Genomic DNA, 25,901 nt, shown 5'->3' with positions numbered 1-25,901 from the left:
TAACACACAACAAATGATTAGAGCAAATGTAACACACAAAAACACATAAATGTGCCCACACACACACACGCTCATACACTCATACACATGGTCTGACCTGGAGGACACAATAACCATGTCAGCTGGAAGGTGCTGGCCATTGGTCACCTTCACTATGTCTCCTACTGCCACCTTGTGGCCAGGATGCAGCAGTGCAACAGTGTGCCAGAGAAAACGGGTGGGGAGAAAGAAAAAGAGGGGTGTTCAGGCGGAGGGTAAGGGGTAATATTGGAGGGGGTGAGGGAGGATAAGAGAGAGAGAGGAAACAAGAGGCAGGTTAATTAGTGACCAACTGAGAGACAGCCAATAGAGAGAGAGGAAGACTTGAGATAAAGTGACAGCGAGCACAGCAGTGCAGAGCTTAAAATGCTACGACTGGGCTGCAGCAGAGGCAGACCAGAGTAAGAAAGATCTCAAGCATGTGGATAAAAGAGCGAATGAATAGAAGAAAAAGATCAGGCAAACATAAAGATAAGTTCACAGTTCAACTCAGTTCAAGGAGACATAGCAACATCTTTATTTATCTTATTTCTCAATTTTATCAAGTTCTTGGAGCCAGAGCCAGAGCCTGCCAGCTACAGGCACAAATAAAGTAATCTGACCCTGAATCATGGCACAGTGCTGCATAAACTACAACCATTCAAACAATAATAGCCGTAAAATACTGTAGCTTTGTAAAACTGCAGACAATTTATACCGTCAACAAAAGAAAGAAAAAGAGAAAAAAAAATCTTTATGAGGCCCAAAACTTTTTCTGGGTTACAGCAGTACAAAACTGAAACTGTTTCTACTGGGCTGAAAAAGAGGCAGACGAGAATAAGACACAAGTTATCCCAAGAATATAGATAAGACAGAGAATGAGAAGTAGCAGACAGTTCAACTTGGTTCAAGGAGACATGCTACACAATCTGCAGCTATTCAAAGAAGCATTAGCCATACAAAACTGTACCCTTTTAAAAATCAATTTTTAAAAACTGTGGGGAAAATCTTTGATAATTCATACTGTAAACAACAGAAAGAGACAAGTAATAAAATCATCGCGAGGCCAAAGACATTCTCTGTATTGCCAAATTACAAAGAGAGAACATCAAAAAAACTGAAGTTTGGTTGGTTGGTTAAGTTCACATCATTACGACAGACAAGCTCAAACACAGCCAGCATGCCACATCAGGTGCAGAGCAAACTATTTTGTTTTGCCAGTGCTCAGGAGAGGAGATAAGCTTAACTCCAACACGTATCATGAACTGTGATCTGGGGAATGTTTACTGCTGCATTATGGATCTGTAAACACAGCTCCGTCTGATGGGACTTTCCTTTGTGCAAAGAAAAACTCAAGGGGGATTTCTGCATGTTTTGGTCAAATTATGTTGTAAGTGCAGAACAGAAATCAAATACGCTACAAAAGTTCTCCTTTCAAAAAAACAAAGGGAAACTATTTGTCGCCACCTCTCTTTCAGACGAACATTGAGTTAGCAAAGCAGCTCCGAACAAATCCCTTCACCTGTTCTGACCCTGGACAACGAGGGGCCTAAATTCCTGCTCTACACTTCTGTCACCCACAGAACAAGGACTCAAGTTTGATTTGATCTGACCAGCTGGAACAAGACTGAACACAGCTGGAGCTCAGTTAATGAGTACATTCAGCAAAAAAGAAACAGTTATGCATTTGCTGGGTAAGAACATACAGAAAACACGCATCGTACTGTGGCAACCAAGGGTTCATTTTACACAGGCGATTTTAATTTGGCAGAGAAGAAGCAGGTCTTAAGACTCAATGGTTCAGACTAACTACAGACCACCAAACAAACTAAATTCTTATCTTAGCCCTAAAATATCCATATTAATCCGAGGAGTGTTTGTTTAGTGTCAGGAATCCAAAGCAGACAGATCCTGACCAAACACAAGCAGAACACAAGAACATCCTGGAAACTAAAAGAGGAGAAAATATGGAATCACTATACAACAGGTGAGATTAAAACAAATGTGGCCATTCAATAATAAAATAGTATTGTATGTTAGTTAGGATTATTTGAAGAGGGGTTGTATGAAGTAATTATTCATAGTCAGTGTATTACCTACAGTAGATGCCGGTCAGTACAACTCCAGTTTGGAGAAGCAGAGAGGTGTGCCAGCACAGAAGCTAAGCAATATACTGATGTGTCTTCAACAAAAGTCTACGCTAAATATAGAATATTTTCAGTGCTTTACTTTGTCGTCAGAGAGCCTTTTCTGAAGGGAAACCTCTGTTTTATGATATCTGGCTTATATAATGGCAGTTTCCCGTCAGAAAAGGCTGTCTGATGCCAAGGTAAAGCATTGACAATATTCCAAATAGAGAGTATACTTACACTGATATTGATTTCTTTAGGTGGACCTTCTTTTCAGTGGCTTAAATACCTTTTGTTGCTGACCCTGTCCATAGCAGGACATTGCTTGGTGTAGGTAATACACTGACTATGGATAAGTACCTCATACTACCCCATATCAAATAACGTTATTGCTTCAACTGATTTAGTTTTGTTTACTACTTTACTTAATATTTTCTCAGTATTTAGAAGAAACGTCTTTTGATGAGTGAGGGAGGGAAACCAAAGCACAGGAGTGATGAGCGAAAGAGCAACAGAGATGAGGTCTGTGATGACAGTGATACCTGTTTCCAGATGATCGTCTGCCAGGCTCCGTTCCGCAGCACTGAGAGACAAGGACAACACAGCCATCAGTCAGCCTATAGAGCAGCGCTCATACAGTATTCATAGCCACTAAACTTTTGTCTGGGGTCTGCACTATAGTGAGTGACAGACAACAGCTATTCACTCAGCCATGAAAGGAAAACAAAACCGGCACAAATAGACACAAGCATACTCATGGAAAAGCGCACAGACAGTGGGTGCACGTTAACAAGCACACGCTCACACGCAGACGATACCTGTTGTCTTCTTCTTGTTAACTGTGTTGTCCGCTTTGTGTCTTTTCTGTAAAGAAACCGATAAAGACGCATTAGCTTTGAAGATATGCAGACGTCCATCATTCCTACACTTAAAAAATTAAAAATAGTAGTAATTTCTGCCAATATAACAGGTGCTGCTGTGGTACTCACATAGTCCTCTATGATCTCCTTGATCCCGGCGACAGTGAGGATGAAGATGAGCGGGACCAGTGTGGTGTAGCGACCGGTCGGTGATACATCAGGGATTTGCTGATGAGAGTCAAGAGAAGCAGCACTCAAAAATCATTGCTGAGGGCGAGTATTGAGTAGCTTAAAGCACCAATAATGGACCATCAGCGTGATGGCACGAATAAACATTAGCTGTTACTGCATTAGGCTACATGCTAACTATTCAGAATAACCAGTTCAGCTTGCACAGTGACACTGATAGCAGAGCCATTGAAACAGAGATTGTTTTCAACATCGCAGTGTCCCTTTATTTATGAATCCTTGAAGGGCAGACAGAGGCATGGGAGCATTATGGAAAGCAGCGTGACATTTCACACAGACACAGAGTCTCCCTATCATGCATGGGAAAGAAAAAATGGATCATTTTCACGGCGGTCATATCGACATAAAATACAGCAGGAAATTAAACACAGGCGGTACCAGTGATACTAATTAAAGGGATAAGTGGGGTTGTATGAGGGGGACGATATGCCCCCAGTTTGCAGAGGCAGAGGAGGACCGGCACGGAAGCTAAGCGATGCACTACTGTGGACAAGATCGGCAACAAAAGGTATTTTAGCTGCTTACCTAAAGAAGACTCACCTAAAAAACAAAACATCAGTTTAAGGTTCACATCTTTACCTTGCTGTCAAACAGCCTTTTCTGATGGTAAACTGCCATTACATAAGCCAAATATTGTTCTCTCTAAACAAACCAAACCCCATTGGCAAAATCAGTCATTTTATCTCACAGATCATGAGAGTTGCTGGTCTACCACTGCTCCAGTCTGTCAGCTTGTCTGTATTGTTGTGTGACTTTGGTGTTTTAAAATGTTAGTTCAGCTTTACTGAAGTCAGAGTCAAAAATGCAAACAAACTATTCAATCAAGGCAGCGGTAGTCCAGCAATTCCTGTATTCTGTGAGGTAAAAATACTGTTTTTAAGGAATCTGGCTGCTTTGGAGAGAGCAATATTTGACTTATATAATGGCTGTTTCCCATCAGAAAAGGCTGTCTGATTGCAAGGTCAAGCAGTAAAAATATTCTAAATACAGTGAACACATAAACTGATATAGATTTTTTTTAAGTGACTAAATGCATTTTGCTGCTGGCACCGACCACAGCAGTACATTGCTTAGCTTCCATGTGGGTCCTCCTCTCTGCTTTTTAACTGAGCAAAGTTTGGTTGATTTGGAGAAAGCAATAAAATTGTAGTTTCCCAATGGAAAAGACTGTCCGACAGCAAGGTAAAATGGTAAAAAAAAATATTCTAAATATAGTGTAATATATATTGTACACACTGATAATGATTTTATTAGGTAGACTTTTTCACTTTTTTTTACTTTGGCTAAAATAACTTTTGTTGCTGTTCCTGTCCACACCATTACATTGTTTGACTTCTTCAAACTGGGGGTGTGTCGACCGCCATCTACTCAATAATTGCCTCATACAACCCCTTTTCAAATAATCCAAACTATCCCTTTAATTTCACTAAAATGAAAGGAAGGTGATGAATAAAAACAACATGAAACATTTCATTGTGCAAACGAGTGAATTAGTAATAACTAATAAACATGTATTGATATATTCATTCTGGCACAAGCCTGTGATTTGACCCATTTGTAAAATATTAATGATGCATATGAATCTTTTATTCTGTTCCTTTCGGCTTTCTGAGAATATTTACCAAACCTTACCATCTAGAAAACAACTCTCAGTAATCCATAGCTCAGCATTTCAAAATAGCTGGGCCTGTGGGAATCCTGGAATGTTTTAAAAAGGACTTTTCAGGATCTATCATCCGAAGCCTGTGTGGGCCACTGAATCAAACCGAAACCAAACAAGCAGCACACTGAGGCGATGCCATTTTGTGTGTGGGGTTTACCTGCATGAGTGCGATGAAGAGGAAGAAGGCGTTGGCAGCCCGCCTGATCTGCTCATACAGAAACCGGGGCAGAAAGGTGAGAACCCCATACTTGGTGGTACTGCAGAAGAAGACAAAGAGAGAGGAGGCTTTATTTTGTTTACATTCAGACAGATGGAGGCAGAGCCAGGTAGTGCATTAGGAAAAGTAAGAACACATACATACTTTATGTGCTAATGATTTTCTAACCTGTCACACTCAAACAGCATTACCTTAAAGGCTGATTAACAACAGACTCCACTGGGTTTCAGTGTTGTGGCACTTGAAAATCTATTAACACTCAATAGTGCTAATGTGGGCTGCACACACATCACACCTATAATTAGACCAATATGTTTAATCCAACAATCTAAATTTAGACCCAGCACCCCAGAAAATAGGTGCAAGAAACCTTGGCACCTCAACCTGTCTGTCAATCACCTGTATTGATCAGACAACTGTATTGATTACCCTTGATATAGCGAGGAGCTACCGTAAGAGCTTTTAGACAGGCTAAAAATAAATAAAAATTCAACCCTCAAGTCAAGGCCTGACTTGTTTTTTCCTGTTTGGCTTGAGTAAAAAGTAAGAGCTCCTGGAAAGCCTTTTGTTTAATGGACAGTTGTTTGTGTATGTGAATGCTCTAAATGCAATCGATAAAAGACGCCAACTCGGACCATTTTATAAAAGTTCCACTTGGAACCCTCTCGTAGATCCCAACACAAAGGGTTATACCCAGAACCATCTGTGAATGGTTTGCCACAAAACCCTCTATGAGAGGTTCCATAGGTCCCATTTCTTTCGATGGTATAATGGTTTCACCCAGAACCTTCTCTTGAGGTTCTGTCAAGAACCTTTCCACCTTCTGGGTGCTAACAAGAAAACATGCAGGGGATACTACCAAGAACGTTTTTTATTTTAAGGGATTATCTAGAACTCACCCAGGGGTTCTACCAAGAACCACTTTATCTTACGGTACAAATAACCCTGGAAAAATCTCCTTGATGAACAAGTTCCTTGAAGAACCCTTTCAGTTTTTTTCAATGAAAGAATTCTTCGTGAAACGTTTGGTCTTTCAAAGAATGATTGATGAACCCTCTCTTCAACAAAGGGTTCTTCAGAATCAAATGGTTCTGGGTAGAACCTCAGCCCTACAGGAAGACCCTTTTTGGTACCCTTATTTCTAAGAATGCGTCAAAACACATGCCTCAGTCACAGCTCTGAATCTCCTTGGAGATGAACCCATAACCACCTTTTCTGTCTGTCTCACACACTCACTCACACACACACACACACACACACAAGACTACAAAAAGCAGGACATTGCACACAAAACAGAGCAGCAACAGCTGCTCAGTCAATCACACACACACACACACGCAATGTCCTGACCCTCATGCTCTGGATACCTCCGAGTTAGTGATACTACACCTATGATTGAGCAGATAAAGCTGCCTTAATCTAATCAAAGACAAGTGATACCAGACTCCACACACACAACAGTCACACACATACTTGTTTCCACTGGACCAGGCAAAAAAGAGGAAAAAACATCTGGCTGTGTTATTTTTCATACTATAGAAGTCCAGCTTGCTGGTGGTGTTAACAGCTGTTAGCTGCAGGGGTGAAGCTCTCCTGCTGCTGTGTGACTCCATCATGTTTTTTATAAAAAAGGTCAGTGTTCTTCATACATTATAGAAGAAAACACTGGGCTGAACTCAGAGAGGAACGGAGTCATGCATCAAAGTGGAAGAACACAGGCAGGTAGAATTATTGACGCATTTGTAAAAGGAATTAACATGTCCAAGAAAAGGGTTTCAGCAGGTTTCAACAAGTTAAATCTAAGATTTTTAAGACCACTATGAATGCAATGTAAGACCTATTTCATGTCAGAATCATGGAACGTGATTTGAAACAGGTCACCTCTGTCCTCATTAGGAGTTGTGGGAGTTAACCTTGTTAGGATCCATGTTGGTTTTGTTTGTAGGCGTCACTTCATGATCAACAAAAATTTGTCCCAAAAACCCATTTAAAAGGCAGACTGATTGGATTTTAAACTTTTCATGGACCCACAGAAAGTCTGAAGAATAATAGAGCAGGTTACTTTGCTGCATTTGTGCATAGGAGAACAGCACTTACGATCAGGTTGTACAAAAACAGCTCCATACAATAAAATATGGAAGTGGAGGGGATGGAGAGAAGGTGAGTTGAGTGTACAGATAAAAGATACAAGGCTTTAATCTCTGAAAAATCAATAAGGCTATTGAACCTTTAAAACATAAACTGAGGAGTTACAGGAACACAGGGACATCAAAGGGCATGCCTCTGAAGCTAGAGTGCTCTTCACTGTCCAATCGGCATGCAGCGTGGGCAGAACGCCACATGTGATCCAATAAGATGAGCCGGGCAGCACCCGCCTTAATCTTATTTCTGGAGCTGAAATAGGCTCTTTTAAAAGTGAAATTGAATCACCTGACAATAATGGTAGACCACACTGAATGTAAACTGACTAATGACAAGGAATTAACTCATGGGAACATGAGCTCAGTGCTCCATGTGGCGCCAGGCACAGTTTGTACAAACAAATACAAATAATAAAAGGTTAAGACATGAGATGAATTAAATTGGCATCTGTCTGAATCAAACTAATACTGCTTGCATGGCCACAGCTTGCTATTTATGACCACAACTGAGTCCATAAAATATGCCAATGACAGCTGGGTTGAGACTTCTCCTCTGCAGTGCATGCCATTTGGTCATGCCCATGACCTTGCTTATTACAGCTACAGATACAGATACAAACATAAAACGCAAAAGTTTCCCTTTAAAAAGGGGACTTAACATTAGGCAAAAGTCAGCAATTGTCTTCGGTCCCAAGCTGCTAAGGGCCCCAGACTGGTAGCTACTTCAAACTTTGCCACTCTTCTCTTTTAAACTGTTATTTTTTGGCTTTATTGCTGAAACACATATCATCTACAGAGGAATTACAATTGTAGGCATTAGAAAGTGAAGTGTGGGGTTTGGATTGAAGAGCAGTGGACGTTGAGACGATCAATAATGCCGGGGCCATCTTTTGAACATGCAGTAAGATCAGCTGGATGTACCACTGCAGACCACCCCAGCAGAGGAGGAGGAAAAGTGTGGGGGGCAAGAGCCATGATACAACTGGGACTTAAGGCTGCTCCTGGTTAATGTCCAGTCAGGAAAATGAAACTGACAAAACAAACGGAAAATCAGACATTGTTGTGCCCCCAACATTGTGAATCATTGCTCAAACACAGTCACAGTTGACGGACACCAATTCTCTCATGTTGAACTTATAATATGAACATGCCGACCATATTATCAACACCATCTTGTTGCTGCTGTTTACAGTTACCCCAGTGGTGCTGAAAGAAGGACGAAGCAGGAGGATACTAAAAGGCAAAACCCACTCCAGCCACAGCTTGTTCACTCTGCCGCAGTGTGGCAAGAGATACAGAAGTATCCCCTGCTGAACTAACAGACTACAGAACAGCTTCTTCCCTCGTGGTGCAAGACTGCTTTACTCATCCTCAGCACTTCAACATAAATAAATGTTTATTTTTATGACTTAATATTCATTCAAAGATTAAAGAAGGGGGAGAACAAGCGATATGGAGGGCCCGTAAAAATGACTAAATCTGCCCCTGGCCCATCTGGTGCTCTTCAGTTTGAGAATCTAAAGTTCAGAATTATTGAAGAAATTTGAGGCACTCGAGGGTAACAATTTTAAAAGCCTTTAATAAGTCATGGTGATTTAGTCATAGTAGCAGTAAACACACACCCACATGTCTCAGTGTCTGAAACGCGTAGGCATGTTTTCAACTGCTTCTATGACTAAATAGCCATGAGATATTAAAAGCTTTTTAATCGTTACTCTCTTGAGTGCCTCAGATGTCTTCAACAACATGCAATACATGCAGGAAATTCACACGGATATTTACTGGTGAACCACAGGAAGTCATCAAGACAAACCAGCACAATATCTGTAATAATGTTACTCTTGTGAGTTGCAGTTCAAAGTTTGTGGTCCACTTCTTGCCTCGGCTGCTCAAACCACAGACAGCCATAATGACAAAAAGGTCTCAGAAATCAGATCGGTGAAACCCACGGCCCTTCACTCTACAATGGTCTGTTACAATTTCTCAAAGAACGCAAACACAAAATACACCTTTGACCAGATAGACACAGCCATGGCGCTTTCTCTAATTTATGTCAACAAATGTAAGTGTAGTTACTTTACTTTTATTTGCAGCCTTAAATATTCATGAAGGCGTATTGATAAAGCAACACAGCCATGTTAAGTTGTTAAGCAAAGCACGTTTCCACTGAGATTCTCAGGTGGACTTCAGGCAGTGACATATGTCAGCCTCACCCCTCCCGACTGCTGCAGAGTTGCAAATAATCATGTAATGGGTAACTTATTAAATAGCTTTCTCGACAGAGTTTCACCTATAATATCATAGTAAATGTATAACTATAAAACATGTATTTTCTTTTATATTGCTTATGGCTTTATATAGCCTAATGTCACAAATCACAATTTGCTTCAGGGAGCTTTACAATCTGAAAAATGTGTGACATTTTGTCCTTTAGACTCTCGATCAGATAAGGAAAATCTTCCCCAAGAAAACCCTTTTGAGAGATAAAAAAAATGAAACGAAACTCAGAGAGAGCCTGTGATTTAAGGCAAAACTAAAAGCAAGGGAAATATTTAAGAGAGAGAGAAAAAAATCTCAGTGGTCCAAAGTCTACTTGCCACACATGACACGCCAGAAATTAAAACATACAAACAAACAGGCTGTAATGTCCTTCAACCCGACAGCATGGGTATAAAGGCCCCTGTGAGCAAATATCCACAATGCTGGAGTGTCCTTTATCAAGACTCTAAATCCCAACAAGCTGACCCTGCACTCTGACCTCTTTGGAAAAGGCTAAGTGGGATTAAAAAAAAAATAAAAATAAAGTAAATATAGTCTCCCTCTGAGCAAACACAAAGTAAACAAAAAGCATCAGGTAAGATGAACATAAGTTTCATAAGTTTGGTGATGTGTATACTTAATTTGCTATGTTTTCTTAAAGGTAGAATCAGTAGGATTTGTACAAACTGTTCATAAACACACCAGAAAGATAGCTGATTGTTGAGTCTAAGTCCCAGGACATCAACACGGATGTTTTGGGTTGGTAAAGCGTCCGGTGGATAGCAAAATAATGCCAAAATAAAAAATAAAGGCAGAGGGCAGGGTGTGTGCAGATAAAGCCACCAGCACATATTCCTAGTGGATAATAAGTGATGATTGAGAGAAATCATATTTATATAGTCTATAAATTGTTTGTTTGAGGGAAATGTTGCATATTATACCTTTAAGCAGTGACTGAAACTTCTTAAAATTGGTTTTGAGCAGCATAACACTTTCTCTCTGCTGTCTGTTCATCAATTAGGCTTCCATTTATAACCTTTTGTAAAGCCAAGAATTTTAAGGTGCATTTTCAAGCTCTAACGCCACCTTACAGCTGTGGAAAATTAATAATAATAATTGAATAGATAATAATTATGTTTTGTGACTTCATTCATAAAGAAGCACAAGAAAGTTTCATGTTTAAAGATGTGTCACTGGAGCCAATATCTGACTTATTTTATTTCTTTAGCCAAAAAGTATTCAGTCAGTTAGCAGTTTATCATCAAAGTAGTGCATTCACAGTTCCAAGCAGTTTCAAGCACTTTATCCAAAATCCAAGCACTTTTGAAACCTTGAAAACACTACATAAAAATGAAAGTGTTTTCAAGGATTTCCAGTCCCCTTACAAGTGCATACAAGCCACACAGCATGCATTAGAGCGAAAAATAAAAAAAGCCCCTCACCTGACATGGTTGTCGCAGAACTTGGTGTTCTGTGGCCGGTTGAGCAGCACCGTCCGCGCTGTAGCGTCTATGGGATCCGCCTGGGAAGTGGTCCCTGACATCTCATCATCTGCCTTGCGGTAACCAGCGGACGAGCAAGCAGGTCCTGCACCGTTGGATTGATGGGAGAGAGGCGAGGCTGAGTGAGTGTGAGGCAGCGAGACAGAGAAAGACAGAGAGGGAGAGACAGAGACATAGACGGGAGACGTGGTTTACGGTTCAAAAGCGAAGACGACCAATTAGTACTAGAGGCTACTGTATGCTGATGTATGCTGAAGCCGAAGGGGTCGATTCAATGACGTTTCCCGTTATAAACAGTCCCCCTTGTCTCTCAGTGTTATTATGCAGGTACCGTCAATGCACACAGGCGCGTTTCGCGACGCCCACGGGACCCCCCGCGTATAATGGATGTGCTGAGGGATGCACAATGGCGAACAAACACACCGGGTCTGTCTGTTTTATCTACACGCCAACTTGTCCATATGTAATACAGAGAAGAAGAAGCTGTCATTAAGCTACATGCATGAATTATTTCAAGAAAAAAAGTGACAGAAGAGGATGCAACACGCTTCTCCTCCTCCTGCAGACTCCCTGCCTCCCCGCCAGCCTGGCTTTGTCATCTCCAACCATTTTAACGAAAGCGTCGTGATCTCCGCTCATGAGCTCCAGGATCGGGACATTTCTCATCCTCGAGTGCGCCAAATAATAACCGGATCATATGTGCACCTCTGCAGGGACACGGCGCTGAAGTGAGAGCAACGCAAACAGGTCCACAGTTTACTCAGCTGCTACAACAACGGCGAACCTGCCTGGGCGAGGACAGATGCAGCAGCAGCAGCGTGCCCGTGTCTCCCCTCTCCTCCTTCGGCCTGGCTGAAGAGGAAGCTCCCGGTGGCCCTGGTGCAAGATACTGGCCCGCCGAGCTCCGCCGCCGTGTCATCTGGGCACCTGCCGCCGCCTCGGGAAGCCTTTTTTACCGGGCGCGATTTGGACGATCTCCTCCCTACAGTTTGATGGTGCTGAGCGGCTCACTGCTGCAAGTCCAGACAACAAGAGGAGGAAGCCATATGGAGCTCCTTCAGTGCTGTGGAGGGTAAAGCCGGGGCTCCGCTTTTAAAGGGCCAGAAGCCCGATATCGCCTTGAGGTCCCGGTCAGGCAGGCACAGATGGGTCAAATGACATCCCTGAGCCAGGAGCCATCCGTCAGGAGATCACTTCATGTCGCTTCACTGTGCAACAGCCGTGTTCACCTATTACAGGTTTCTGTTCTTCACATTTTACTCGTTAGGTTTGCATGAATGAAGAGTTTATGTGTCACACTGCATCTCCAGTAATGCTAAACAGAATTATCTAGACAGCATGTATCTGGTGAGCCTTATTCCTTTCATAATAATATTCCTACAACCCTACAAAGTGCGACTGTGGTGGTCTAAAGTCTACCACCACACATTTCTCTATTAGTCCTAGACCACCTTTTACCCAAAAAGGTGGAAAGACTACTGAACATCTGTACTCAAGTACAAGTACTGTTACATTATTGAAATATTACTCCATTACAAGTAAAATTACTGGTGTTAAAAAATACTTGAGTAAAAGTACAAAGTATTCTTCTCAAAAACTACTCAGGGTGTTAGATCTTTTTCCGTTTTCCGTTTTTTACATTTTCAAATTCTTCTTTAAAAAGTGGGAAAAGTGTGATATAAGGGCCAGTACGCTATTCTAAGTCGTCCTTGAATCGTTTTTCCAGATATGTGCCGGACACTGCAATAGGTTGGGTTTAGAGAAAAAAAAATATACAGGGAGAATTTCAGTTCTTGTAACTGAAAGCTCATTTCGATTGATTTTCGATTTAATATTGAAATTGTGAAGGTAATACATAAAACTGCTAAAACGAACCACTGCCACAAAACTCTTTTTTTTTTTAAATCGATACAGTATCACAAAACATAGCCTAGCCCTGGGTCACCTCTCAAAACCGGTGCTGATGTGGCGTTTTTTGTCCCTGTGTTATGTGTTATGGTTTTCATTTGTAGTTAAGTTTGTATTATAAGTTTGGATGTTAATTCAAATTGTTGGACTACTCGGTAACTAATTATTCTTTTAAAAGTTCTACAAATGCTCACAAGTACCCAGATGGTGACTTAATAGCAGTAATTTGACCCTTATATGGTATTACTGTAATTCTTATTCATACAGTTTTATCATTTCTTGGGATCTGTAGACATAAATTGTGTGTCTCTGTCTGTGTGTGTGTGTGAGTCTGTAAGTGAAAACAACAACAGCCTAATTGCATAAATAATTTAGAAAAGAATAAGCACCGGCAGACTTCAGCAGATTGAATTTCCACAGTCTTGAAAGTCTCGCTCTCTGCAGCACTACAATTCCACAATAGACGGGTAATTCTCTCCCCTCATCAATAACCAAAATTCAGTTAATATCATTATATTCCACTCAGGACTGTTGATCTAAAGGAGGCGAGGAATTGTAAAATGACCCAGACATATGATAAGCCAGTCAGGCTTTCTACTGGATGTGTTATCATCACTATCGACACATCAGACTCACACATTTCCATAGAAAGACACGTTAAGTTGTGTGTGTTTTACAGATGATATGTACAATGATTGCATTTTTTTGAGTGCAACTGGGTTAGCTCTTTGTCTTTTGCATTTATTAGTGCTCAACCTTAATTTTTTAAAATTGATAATACTTCACTGTTACTCTACGTTTGCAAAAGAAACCTGTTTGAGAGTTTAAGAGCTTGAAAACTGTTAAAAAACTCCAGCCTTAGTGTAGCGCTAATACTCCACACCCACAAAGTATCTGCACGAGGCAGAGAGCAAAGGTCAAAGTCTACCCAGCAAAATGATAATCAGCAGCCTATCTATCTCTCATCTCTATATCTCTGACCAGGCTATTACCTGCAGACCTAACAGAGCTATAAGTCACAATCACAGCTCAGCACTCCACACTGCAAATGGCACAGGGGTCAATCAAGATAATGTGTGATTGTAAGGAAATGATCAAGGATGACACAAGGTCAAAGGTAGTAAAGGGCAATGCACACTGATACCTGTAATGTCATATTTGACTTAATCACAAAGCAATTCTCTTTCGTTTTCTCTTCGCCATGAATTATCTGCCTTTTCCATGCCTTGTTGCTTATTTCTGTTCTTGTAGACCTATTTACCCTCCACCTGCCTCCATGTTTGAACCCCTCCACAGATCAATAATGTCTTTCTCAGCAGCTCACTTCAGCTCTGATTCATTTCTGAGGAGATCAATGCTTCGGTTACTCATCTCTGATGGAGTACAGACGCAGTCACCTCCGTAACTCATTACTGATGCGCCTCAGATGAGTCAGCAGCAAACCCCAGCAGAGCTCAGCCAGGTCAATTACACGTGAAGCACCCAGGCTAGCCGGTCGGTCTGATAACCTGCGGCCTGAACAGGTAAGACTAGACCGATCTGACCTCAACAAACACTCTGAGCTCATACCCTGCTGGCAAGATACTACCAGCTACCCATTTGGTTGGTGAGACTTAAACAAGAGGTTTCTTAAAAACAATCCTGTGTATGAATTAGTCAGACTTCCGTCCATTATGTAGAGAAGCTTAATGGCCTTTTGTTTTTAACTCGCTACCATGAACACCTGTTTCAGTAGAAGCTCATTAAGCCAAACACATTTTACACAGAGGGCAGATAAAATTACCTGTTCCAGTAAGGAGAACAAGGCCAGTGTACAGTTAAATCCATTAGAACTGCAGGTAGCAATTATTATCCTTATCAATGAATCTATTGATAATTTTCTCAATTAATCAATCAGTTATTTAGTTGATAAAATGTCAGATGAATATACAACATGTTGATAACTACTTTCCCAAAGCCCAAGGTGACCTCGTCAAATGTCTTGTGTTGTTCACAACCCAAAGATATTCAGTTTACTGTCATAGAGGAGTAAATAAAACATTTGAGAATTTGTACATTTAAAAAATACTCAAAACAAATAACAAAAAAAATATAATCCAAATTGTCATTTCATTTAATAGCTGACAACTAATTGATTCATCTGGCAGGGCTGCAACTAATGATTATTTTCATTGTCGATTATTTTGTCATTATTTTCTCAATTAATTAATTACTTGTTTGCTGTATAAAATGTCAGAAAGAGGTGAAATGTGTTTTCCTCAAGGACATCCTCAAGAGTTGTGTTTTGTCCACAACCCAAACATATTCAGTGTACTGTCATAGAAGAGTAAAGAAACCAAATAACATTCACACTTGAGAAGCTGAAATCAGAATCTGGCCCTTTTTTTCTTTAAACAAGTCTCAAAAGAAATAATCTAACATCAAAACTGGTGATTAATTTAAGAGTTATGATATAACTAATCACTTAACTGACTAACTGTGGCAGCTCTAAAATTCATCACACATATCATCTGAAGAAAATATCACTCATCACAAGCTTCATAATATCTTAATTTTGGAGTATTGACTCTTGTTTTGGGACGAGCCCAAGATGCCCTGTCTGGCCAGAGGCCAAACTTTAACTGTTAAAAAGCAGGCTAGGCTACTAAATAATGGATAACGACAGGCTGCATAATTCATCTACATTTTCCAGTATGTCCAGAGCATATTTCACCAGACACTCTGCCATGGTGCTGCGCTCCAGCTTTCACTCAAGAAACGACTCATATGTCAGCCACTATCACGGTGTCTCCACTCAGTGGCTGTATCAATTAGTGCGACTGCCAGAATTGTGTTTTAAATGGCACAAATACAGCTTTTGAGATGCTTACACGTTTAATTCAATCACGTCCAATAGGGATGCACTATCTTCCAAACAGCCAGCCCCGAGAGGAAATGAACCAGAAAGGAAATAGCGACTAATCATAACAGCAGTTATAGTAGAAGAGCTACAATTATCCCCAGCTGTTGAATCACTCCCACCCCCACGAGCCACGCTGACACTGTCTGTCTGGCTGTTGGCTGTCAAAACATTTTAGATGCAAACACACTTGTGCAGCTGAATGTGCCCGGCAAATCAAAGTATATTGCATCAAACTTTCAAATTTTATCCCAGCATGTTTTGCCTTCCTCTGGCAGCAAAGTAACAGCAAGGTCTCAGGTTTTATTCCTCTAGCAGCCAAAGGTCCCATCAAACTGAACCACAACGACCTCCCTTATGTCAGTAACTTAAAAAAAAACATAAGACATCTTCTCCCATATTCCTCTGTCCAGCCCACAATCCTGCTGTGTGGTCAGGAAAGCATTACCAACAGAGCGTCTTCTGCTTCGGTGACCCTTACGTCCCATGGCTGTCCTGGTCTCCTAGGTGAACCGCAGGCCCCTATTTGTAGGTCCTGGTAAACCTAGTCTCAAGCGCTCCCAGTGGGTCCATTTGCCCCCGTAACGGAGTAGGAAGTAAGGCAAGAAAGCCTCTTATGTACAGACCGAGTGAGCGAGCCTGATAATCCCCTCTGTGTCTGCTCTGCAACTTCACCTGCTTCTAATCCATAACCTGATAATCCTACAGGTGAGTCTGCAACACGCACACATAACACTAATGTATGCATATGCACATATACATACACACAAAAACACGCACACACATTGTATTATGGACACTGTCTCTCACACACACAGGTGAACATATATCTTTTAATGCTAGAAAACATGCAAGGCCCCAACATGCAGCTACTCCCCTGTCCCCTCTCTAAATCCAGTCACTAATGTGTCATACATGCATGCAGCAGTGTTCATGTACATGCTCTCTTCAGGCATGCCATGTCCATAAATGCATGAGTTGTGTTGTACAGCAGTGGTTCTCAAACTTTTTTCAATAATGTATCCCCTTTTTTTCAGCCAAGTACAAAACATTTTGGTAGAAGAAAAGCCTACAGAAAGAGGTACAATACAGTAGGCTTGCAACGTCCGATTATTTTCACTATTAATTAATCTGACCAACAGTTTCTTGATTAATCAGTTATTGTTTGGTCCATAAAATGTCGGAATATGATGAAAAGTGTTAATTACAGTTTCAGAAAGTTTTGACTTTTTCTTAAAAAAAAAAAAAGACTGAAAACAATTAATTTTTAATCACAATAGTTGTTGATTAATTTCAAATTTGACAATCAATTAATTGAGGTAAATCCCATTAAAACATCTGCTTCCTGACCATGACAGTATTTTGTCGGCTCTTTTTCTTTTCACTTTGCTCTCCATGTTTTCAGCTATATTACTTCTATGTTTCAACTGTTTTTTATTTTCATCTGTCACTCAATGCCAAAACTGGTTTCAAGCTCACAGTGAACGTGACATCACTTGCTCCATTCTTCTTCTGTGAGGTTTTCATCAGTTGACAGTTTTCAGAAGTTAATGACTGCATTGAAAAGGAATATTCATGTGGTTTAATCAACCTTATATTTATATTTTGCTCTGTCAAATGTGGTAATCAAACATTGTGACAAAGATATTTAATCAAGTCAGGCTATATCACAGTTTAACAATAACATTTATTGTCCAAAATGATACCAGATGACTGACAGAAAAATTTCACCTGTATTTTTAATATGTATAGATAATTTTAAATAAAAAAAACACAAATCGAGCAATATAGGGCTGCAAAATTAATCGAAATTTTATCGAAATCTCAATGTGGCTTTCTGCGATTTTCAAATTGCAGGAGGTGCAATATTTGTTAAAAGGAAAAATGTGTGTCAAAAACGTTTAAACTAATGAATGTTGTGAGGCAGAGATGTCCTGTCCTACACATCAGACTCTACAGACTTAAAAAAAACATCATTTGGTACGGACTCCTGCAAAAAAGAAATCACACCATTTCAGTTTGAACATGTTTTGTCAATCAAAATAAAAATGTATAAATGTAATATCGCAAATCATATCACAATTTCAATACTCCCCCCACATACCTCAAGTGCTACTGAAACCCCAATTTGAGAAACACTGTTGTACAGCATGCATACATATTCATACTGAAAGTTTTGCTTAAAGACCCCCAGTGTGTATCATTTTGTCTTCATCAGCATGGTCTGTCATGAGTGGTCACTCCACTATCTACAAGCACATGCAGTGAGAGGGTTAATTCCTGTTCAGCATCCAGCACTCCAGGCCCCGAGGAGCTACAGATTACCACAGCAGTAATATCATGTCTTAACCTTTGCAGACAGGGACCAGAGACACTCTAGTAAGTAACTAGATTTTGTAGCTCTTGAGGGCCGGGGGTTGGGAGACACCTGCTCCTATAGCCGTTTGCGCATGGCCACATGCACCTTGGGACTCCGGACACAAATGGGGCGTCATCCAGTCTAATTCGAGCAAACTCACTTTTGTCAAACCTGTCTGTGAGGCAGGCACGCATGGTAGCGCCGGTGCCTTGGCCTGGGTCCTGCAGTTCAGAAGCCTCCTGCCTAATGGTGGTCAACACTAACTGCTCTGTGGGTGCCAGAGAGGCCGCGGCGGGAGAAAACAACACACACAAGACAACAAGTCAATATACACATACCGCACACAACACATCCATGTGCCAATAACTGAACTGTAAAAGTGTTTGTCTGTCACTGGAAGCATTCATAGTGAGATCAGATTCATGTCTGCAGATGAAGGATGTAGACCTGAAGAGATGCACACAGAAATGGACTTCATCTAAAACTTGTGGCTTGCCCAAGAGCGCCCTCATGTGTCCAACACTTGTAAATACATCCATGATGCAATTAATTAGGCCTCTCTCTATCTCCCAAACGGTGTCTCAGTGGCTTGGCAGCCATGACGACCAGTCATTATCTTCCCAAAACAGATGTATTCTTGACAGTTGGCTGAGCTGCATGACTCGCAGAATCTAGACACACAAACACTGAGACAAGAGGGGCCCTTACATTTAAATACAAATCCTGTGAGATGTCTAAGACAATCTACAAAGAACTGTAAGAAATCTTCAATACAGTTTGTTCAGCTTAACATTAGGACATAATTCAACAGCAGGCCTATTCAATAACGTTCTTTAGTTAAAAGAAAAAGTAAAGTGCCAGGGGCCTGTATTTATGTACATATATTTTCTCCACTTTGTTAGTATTCACAATTGGAAGGGAAACGTAAAAAAAAAAAAAAAAAAAAAAAAAAAAAAACACTGGAAAAAACAAAGCACCTTTGTTAGTGATGGGAATTCCGGCTCTTTTTAACGAGCTGGTTCTTTTGGCTCGGCTCCCTAAAAAGAGCCGGCTCTTTTGGCTCCCAAGTGGCTCCTCAGATTTTTTGTTACTCAAATTAATTTATTACCCAAAATAATGTAAAATGAATTACTAATGTAAAAAACATACATTATATCAAATGTTTATTATTTATATGGCTTTATTTATACACTCAACATACTGAACATGGAGGAGAGTACTACAATATTAAGCAGAGTAATTAATTTTGACAACAAACACCACATATTATTAATTTTCTGTGTAACTGTAATATTTAACACTGGATATATTAGTCTTCTGTTGTGCAATGAAGTTTTAATCTGTCAACAAGCAGATATTTTGTCTGATAATAATAAAGATTATATATATGACTTATATATGACTTGGTTTTACAAGGCACATAAAAGAACAGATGTTACATGTATCAGAAGGGGGATCTCTTCTATTTTAACCTCAATCAGCGATCAAGAACGCACTTTATTTCTTCAGCTATGAACGTGGTCTGCAGACTACAGGTAACCTACAGGTGGTCTCTTCCTCTATTCTCTTTTAAGTCTGTTGAAAACTGTCCAACTTGACTGTAGATTTTCGTCTTCACTTCCTGCTGCGGCCGCCTGATCTCGTCTACTTTCCAGGCAAGGCGCAATTCATCTCAAACGAGTGTATTTTCTCACCTTTCAAGTGTGTTGTCTCTGTCTGTAGCGCATGTTCTCTCTCGTCTCCCTCCCACTTGCTCATGTGCTCACTGTGTTGTGTGTCTATAACCCCTTCCCTCCCCCTTCTAATCAGTGTGGACACACACACACGCCACCAATCATGTGCGACTTTAACAGAAAAAAAGAGGAGAAAAAAACAAATCGGCTCCCAATCAAAAGCCGGTTCCCGTCGTTCACTTCAAAGAGCCGGCTCTAAGATCTGGATCGTTCGCGACTGACACATCACCAACCTTTGTATACTAGGTTAGAATTAGCTTGTTAGCTGACTCTCCTGAATTCCCTCTGCTTAAACAGCCTGAGTCAAAACGTTTTAAAATAATAAGTCTATCTGTGCTTAATAACAGACATAATCAATAAATGGGCTAATTAGGTAATTACGATGAACAATGTAAACACTCATAAACTTAGAATGATGTAGTGTTTCATATTTATAAATGATAAAAGGGCTGGATTAAAGGGCCAATTGAATAGGCCTGCTCTACAGTATAATGTGCTTTCTCAACCAATGTGAGAAGTGCTTAATGTGTTTGTGAGTACTCATGTGTAAAAGGTGCTATTATGAACACAACAAAATTGCTATTTATGGTGTTTGATACAACTTCTTACTCTGTGTGTGAATGTGTTTGAGAGTGTGTGAGTAAATGTGACAGATTGGTCGGAGCAGACGTCATCACCAGGGATGTGCGGCTCGCTAATTGGAACAAAGACGCAAGAGGTCAAGCTCCAAGAGATTACAGTAAAGGCAGCATGGAGAATCCAGGAGGGAGCACATGTACACACCGACTACCACTCACACTGGAGTAGCCTACCCCTCCACACCCATCCTGTGCTTTACATGTGGCAGCAGTGGTAAACACTCTTACACAACTTTTAGACCCTGTGAAAACAAGTCGCCACTAAAGTTACTGAGAGTCCCACGTGAATTACTCTCATGCAAACCAGACGAAAACTAGTGAATCTCATAAGCTGAAGTTCTGTCGCATGGTTAGGTCAATATTACATAATATACATGAAAAACAAACAAGAGGATGCCTGATATTCTATCCTAACAATACTTACAAATTGATGGGTAAAAGGTAAAATTTTCAAAATCTTTTAATTTTTGAAACCAAATATCTAGTGTTTTTTTTAAAACAACAAATAAATATCTGGAAAAGTCTGGCATGAAGACAGCGTGGCCCAGTTGGCGCTCATCTCTGCTCACAATTTGCCCTGCTTTCTATTTCTGGAAGCTGCATGAGGCATGCAGCCACACACATATATATACACACACACACACACACACACACACACACACACAAAACAGCAAAGCAGCCTGACAATATGTGCCAGTCACTATTAAAAGCCACTGGATGAACCAAACACATGCTCCTCTCTTCCAGGACAATCCAATCCAATATGAGTGCGCCATATGTGAAATCATCCGACGCAGCCTTGTGTTTGAACATGCCCATCGTGTCATCCTCCCTCCATCTCCTACTCTGAGGAGAATATGACAGTGAGACTAGAGCCCCGACTACACAGCTGGTCATGGGGGATTTATTTAAATTTAGAGCTGCAATTAATCATCATATTCACTACTGATTAAACTGCTGGTTATTTTCTTGATTAATCCATTAGTTCTTTGGTCCAGAAAATGTCAGAAATTGGTGAAAATTGTCAGTCAGTGTTTCACAGAGCCAAACGTGACATCCTCAAATCTCTTGTTTTGTCAACAACCCAAATATATTCAGTTCACTGTCATGAGAGCATTAAAGAAACTGGAGTCCGACCAATGCTAGATTCTTGGGGCAAAGTAAAAACCAATATTAGGGAGTAAGATAAATTCTGATATCTATATATTAACTGACGTTCTTTATACAGGCTGTAATATTCAGTACATATAGTTACACACAAGCACACTTTTTTTTTGCAATTATACAACAAAAGCAGTTAAGACTTGTGATGAAGACGTGTAATGGAGGCAGGATATTTTTACAATTTAAAACTTTATTGTTCGCAATGATATCGGGGACTGAAACAGTAACCTTTCACCCATATTTTAATATTTATTTATTTATTTTTATTTATTTGAATGACTATAAATAAAAAAAACATAAATAGAACAAAATATAAGTATATATTAAACCTGATTTAAGAAAAAGTTTAAAATATAAACATAATGCTGCTTAACACATAAAAGCAAACTCCTTTATGTTCTGTTTTTCCCAGAGTTTTCATTTAGACGCATATTGTACAACATATATGCAAAAACTGATATAAACCCATAATGTTGTGATAGGCCATAATCAGCCTAATATTAGTCAAAACAATACATAAGAAACCACAAAATATTCTTATTAAAGAAGCTCAAATAAAAGAATTTCACTATTTTCCCCTTAAAAATTACTCAAGCTGATTATCAAAAATAGTTGGCGATTAATTTAATACTTGATAATTAATCAATGAACTGTTGCAGTGCAGTTTAAATTAACAACCTTGTTGAGCTTCAAATGATTAATTGATTATTAATTGACTATTAAATTAATTGCCAACAATTTTGATAATTTATTAACCGCCTTAAGACATTTTTAAGTAAAGAATTCTCAGAGCTTCTCAAAAGTGACTATTAGCTTTTTTTTATTTTTTACAATTTATGGACCAAAAAGATAATGAATTGGGCTAATCAAGAAAATAATCAACAGATTAATCGATGATGAAAATAACCTTAGTTGCAGCCCTACAGCCTTGGTTCATGCATCATGTTAAAAAGACACAGGCCAAAGCTGCATGGTCTGAGCCATCTCTTCCCAAAACATGAGTAAAATGCTGTTTTGAGGGCACAGACTGTGGATGTGGATGTGACTTAAGGTGAGAGATGCTCTCTTTAGACGGTCACGTGTTTTTTTAAGTCGGCGCGTTAATAGGCTGTTCCTGGACGGATCTATAGGAGCTTGAGTTGGACGTTTGGAAAACAAAATAACTTACTAATAATGTGTTTTTAGATGTGAAACAGCGCAAAATCATATCAATTAGCGGTCATATCTAGGCGAGTCAACCCATGCGTAAATGCCCTATATGATGCAATGGAGCTCTAGATACAAGAGGCTGTTGCAACAAAATTATATAATACCACAATGATGCCACGAGAAATACAGTACATTCCATACATAGTGATAATAAGGTCACACAACAGACTCACATGCATCCTATCAAGAGTAAATATGTTGTTATCTTCTCGTGATGTTAAGGCACAGCACGGATCCCTATATTTATCCATATAAAATAAAACTCCAGCAGCTTATACAAAGGGCAGACGGAGCTACCTGAAGGAGGCACCTGCAGTCAGCTTGCCCTTGCATCCCCAAACCGGTGCCAAAAACTGAGCGAGGCTGGAGGATAAATACCGGTACAGCAAGTCACCCCACATGCATGCCGCAGTCCCGGACAACCCCCGTTATTATGCCAAGCACATATCACATACGCACGATTACATACAGGCCGCTATATCCTCTCTACAATAACAGGCCCGTTATTAACACTGACATAAACACGGCTTTACTGTGACAAGTCACGAATCAAGCGGCGGGCGGAACCCCGATCGAGAAAATACTTAATACGGTTTGTTTTTTGATGCTTACCTCCCTCGCTGTGTATCTTCTTGGCTCTCCGGTTGAAATACATCTTGCTGGTGGTGAACGAGTGTCGGTGAGGCTGGGACGAGGAGGCCGGAGCGGTGGCATGCTCATGGCTCACCGACAGAGCAGAGGATCGCTGCTCCGGGCCCAGGCTGCGGCCGCCGCTGCTGCTGCTGTTGCTGCTGCTGCTGCTCGGGAATCATTATTTCTCTTCCTGGACCGCGGAGGTAATGTTGTGAAGGGCAGCAGCTTCAACCAGCGTCAAGTCAGACAGGATACAGACTGAGCTATTTCCTGTCACTGCTGTCACAATAAAGCACGCTAGAATAAAGATTCACAAGGGAAACTCAATCAATCTTAAGTGTGATTGAATTAAAATGTAATGAATCACAATCCTCTTTGTATTTTAATTGCTCTCAGCTCCGTATTTCCTTATGATCCTCATATATCTCTCTGTGTAACATATTTCATTTAAGTTATACAACATCTTAATCTGTTTAATACTATTTGTATTTATTCTAATGTGTACCATAGAGCTGCAGCTAAAAATTATTTTCACGGGTAATTCATAATAATTCTGTTGATTATTTTCTCAATTAATCAATTAGTTTTTGGGGTGAGAAAAAGTTGATCAGTGTTTCCAAAGCCCAAGGTGATGTCCTGAAATGTCTACTTTTGACCACAACTCAAATATATTCAGTTTACTGCCACAAAGGAGTAAAAAAATGAACATACTCACATTTGAGAAGCAGGAATTTTTGTACTTAAAAAAAATACTCCAACTGATTAATCTATTATCAAAATAGCTGGCAATTAATTTAATAATCAATTAATCATTGCAGCTGTGGTGTACTAATTGAGACACTGCTTTTTGTTTTAGTCATATTAAGCTAGAGCTTAAACACTTGGTTGTTTAATCAAACAGTTGAAAAAACTGTTACTGACTTATTGGGAGGTAGAGGCTTGCAATAAGAGGTATATGAGTTATGTGTAAGATGAATGAATGTGATGATATATGTCTTTTCTTGTCTATGTTAATATATTTTTATTTTATGACACCACCAAGGCATAGGATATGCAGTCTGGTACATCAGGGAATTGTTATTTATGTTAAGTCAAAAATGCCATATATATACAAATTACATCCTAATAACTGTGAGGTTTGTTGCATTTCTTTGTTTTATGCAACTGTAAATTGTCTTGAATGTTTTGGGTTTCAAAACCACTGATGGGGTTTATGAAATTGTAAAGGGCAAGTGAGTACAACAGTGTCATTTAAATTATATAAAGAAAGTGTTCTGTAAACCTTTATTTTGAAGGGCGACTGTCAAACGTCTGCTTGTCGGGCTTTACGACAGTCTGCTGCCAATTCCGTTGAGCCACGGGGGCGCGCATCGTGTGATGCGATGCTTGCGCGCTCCGGCAATCTGGACGCAAAAGAAAAGATTCAGATACAAAACATATTTAGAACAGTTATTTATCAGTTTACAAACATTCAAGGGTGAGCTTAATTTACACTGGCTAAGAATGTAAAGCAATGGAGGTAAATGGTAAAAATGAAAAGTCGAACCAATAGAGAAAAGTCATTGACCTAACGTTATTTCTTCTTTAAAAAGTTAGCGGTTAACCCTAACTTCGTAGGTATGAGAGAGCGTCAAAGACACACGTTACAATACGTTCAACGGTTAGCTAGGTTAATGCACATTTTGAGTTTTGCTGACACTCACCAACTGCCATTGAGCTACATCACGGCGATATAAAGCTATCAAAGCGTTCACAGAAACTCGTAAAATCACTGCTGCAGCATAATACACTTCTCTTCTGTTCATTCTTATGATTGGTTGACTCAAACTACACATTTTCGACAGAATATAGCTAAAAACAGACGACCTTTTGGCAGCTGGCATGGTTGCTGTTGAAATCTGTCGCTCGCGCGCATGCGCATACACAAACATATAGACAGTACATGAACACCAGATTTTCAGGCATAACAAAGCTGCATTTTATTCCATTGTTAAGGAGCAGAGAAGAAAACCCATGTCTTCATTTTATTACATAGTAACATATTTATCTTAACTGTTTCATTTACTCATCATCACATTGTAACATAATACATATTCATATTTCAAAAGTTGATTTCCATCTTATTAAATAGGAACAGAATAAATATTCACTTCTTAACTGAGTGGCCACGACCTTCTCCATGTCTCTGAGGTGGACACTAGCTTAACAGAAGCTTTCTGAGAACCAGGTTAACTGGGACCTTTCCTTCAGCACCCCTACCCCATCCCCTACCCCGCACACACACACACACACACACACACACACACACAGACACACACTC

At 40.0% G+C, this 25,901-nt stretch overlaps 1 protein-coding gene and 1 long non-coding RNA gene across 11 annotated transcripts in view; one reads left to right on the top strand and one right to left on the bottom strand.

The window, feature by feature from the left end:
* atp8a2 (ATPase phospholipid transporting 8A2) overlaps window positions 1-23,945 on the bottom strand; it is a 70,676-nt gene extending 46,731 nt beyond the window's left edge. Inside the window, exons 1-8 of one of the 10 annotated variants that reach the window (XM_084747413.1) lie at window positions 23,561-23,945; window positions 18,365-18,472; window positions 10,979-11,156; window positions 5,077-5,176; window positions 3,137-3,235; window positions 2,966-3,011; window positions 2,690-2,730; window positions 98-171 (exon numbers count right to left, since the gene is read on the bottom strand). In XM_084747413.1, the coding sequence (XP_084603539.1) occupies window positions 98-171; window positions 2,690-2,730; window positions 2,966-3,011; window positions 3,137-3,235; window positions 5,077-5,176; window positions 10,979-11,156; window positions 18,365-18,472; window positions 23,561-23,603 (689 nt within the window). In that variant the 5' untranslated portion in view covers window positions 23,604-23,945. Of the gene's footprint in view, window positions 1-97; window positions 172-2,689; window positions 2,731-2,965; window positions 3,012-3,136; window positions 3,236-5,076; window positions 5,177-10,978; window positions 11,157-11,822; window positions 12,120-18,364; window positions 18,473-19,898; window positions 20,016-23,560 lie in introns of those variants that run through there. The other 9 variants (XM_084747416.1, XM_084747415.1, XM_084747414.1 and 6 more) reach the window with 9 other exon arrangements.
* Window positions 20,147-21,711, top strand: LOC146307548 (uncharacterized). The gene is made up of 2 exons (XR_014772724.1): window positions 20,147-20,789; window positions 21,323-21,711. It is a non-coding gene; the product is annotated as an uncharacterized LOC146307548 (long non-coding RNA).
* Window positions 23,946-25,901: the final 1,956 nt, after the last annotated feature.

Source organism: Lutjanus erythropterus, chromosome 21 (genome assembly GCF_056507025.1).
Source record: "Lutjanus erythropterus isolate fLutEry1 chromosome 21, fLutEry1.hap2, whole genome shotgun sequence".
NCBI lineage: Eukaryota > Metazoa > Chordata > Actinopteri > Lutjaniformes > Lutjanidae > Lutjanus > Lutjanus erythropterus.
The sequence above is the reverse complement of the archived record's forward strand: the minus strand, read 5'-3'. Positions and strand labels throughout refer to the sequence as shown.